This window comes from Aspergillus novofumigatus, assembly GCF_002847465.1.
Source record: "Aspergillus novofumigatus IBT 16806 chromosome Unknown P174scaffold_62, whole genome shotgun sequence".
Classification (NCBI taxonomy): domain Eukaryota; kingdom Fungi; phylum Ascomycota; class Eurotiomycetes; order Eurotiales; family Aspergillaceae; genus Aspergillus; species Aspergillus novofumigatus.
The window spans coordinates 1-1,313 of NW_020194335.1; the positions used below are offsets into that span (position 1 = coordinate 1).

The window sequence follows — 1,313 nt, forward strand, 5'->3', positions numbered from 1 at the left end:
GTAGTGAGTGAGATAGTGAGGGAGGGCAGTGAGCGAGGTAGGCAGCGAGCAAGACAGGCAGTGAACAAGCCAGTCAGTCAGTGAGCCAGTCAGTGAGTGAGGAGGCAGTGAGCAAGGGAGCGAGCGAGTCAGTGAGCGAGCTAGCTAGTGAGGTAGGCAGTGAGCAAGGCAGGCAGTGAGCAAGGGAAGCACGCAGTGAGCAAGCCAGGCAGTGAGTAAGGCAGGCAGTGAGTGAGGGAGGCAGCAAGCAAGAGAGTGAGCAAGTCAGGCATTGAGGCAGGCAGCGAGGGAGGCAGTAAGATAGGTAGAATAAGGCCCAGGTAGTCCAGGTGGTCCAGGGTTTTAGGTTAGTGCATCCCAACCATGAGGGGCACCGCTAGTTATTTATATTATTTTATTTAGTACAGCAGTTATGTCAGGAGATCAGGTCGATCAGCATTGATATATTAATGAATGAATATATATATTTTAGGATACCATAATGCGCAGAGATATATATTATACAGTTAGTTTGTAGAGTATGTTGGCTGAATCCGTGGTTTATACGCAGGCATATATATATAAATGAGACATCAGAGACATATAATATTAACCACATTCAGGAGAGAAGTAGGCAGCAAGATAGGTAGTAAGGGAGTCAGTGACTGAGGCAGTGAGCGAGGAGGCAGGCAGCGAGTGAGGCAGCGAGTGAGATAGTAAGTGAGGCAGTGAGTGAGATAGTGAGCGAGATAGTGAGTGAGATAGTGAGTGAGATAGTGAGAGAGTAGTAGGGAGGCAGTGAGCAAGGGAGCGAGCAAGTCAGTGAGCGAGCTAGCTAGTGAGGTAGGCAGTGAGCAAGGCAGGCAGTGAGTGAGGGAGGCAGCAAGCAAGAGAGTAAGCAAGTCAGGCATTGAGGCAGGCAGCGATGGAGGCATTAAGTAAGGCAGGCAGTGAGTAAGGCAGCAAGACAGACAGTAAGGTAGATAGTAAGATAGATAGTAAGGTAGACAGTAAGATAGATAGTGTAGTCAATAGTAAGGTAGGTAATAAGGTAGATAGTAATTATAAATAGCATAGTAGATAGTAAGGTTAATAGTAAGGTAAGCAGTAAGAGAGGTAGTAATATTAGTAGATTAAGATTAGTTAGCATCCATATATCAAGTAATAGATATATATTAGGAGATCAAGGTTAATTAGGATTAATATATTAAGTAAATAAATATATAATTTTAGGATACCATAATAGCAGCAGAGATATATATTATATATTTAGTTTATAGAAATATCCAAATCCATGGTTTATACATCCATATATATATATATAATTAGGTATC

General features: G+C 42.9%; 1 protein-coding gene across 1 annotated transcript; it reads right to left on the reverse strand.

Moving 5' to 3' along the window:
• Positions 1–572: 572 nt before the first annotated feature.
• Positions 573–890, reverse strand: P174DRAFT_436326 (uncharacterized protein; the record flags this gene model as incomplete). The annotated part of the gene is made up of 1 exon (XM_024826009.1): positions 573–890. The coding sequence occupies one exon, from the start codon at positions 888–890 to the stop codon at positions 573–575; it is 318 nt and encodes a 105-aa protein (XP_024676747.1).
• Positions 891–1,313: the final 423 nt, after the last annotated feature.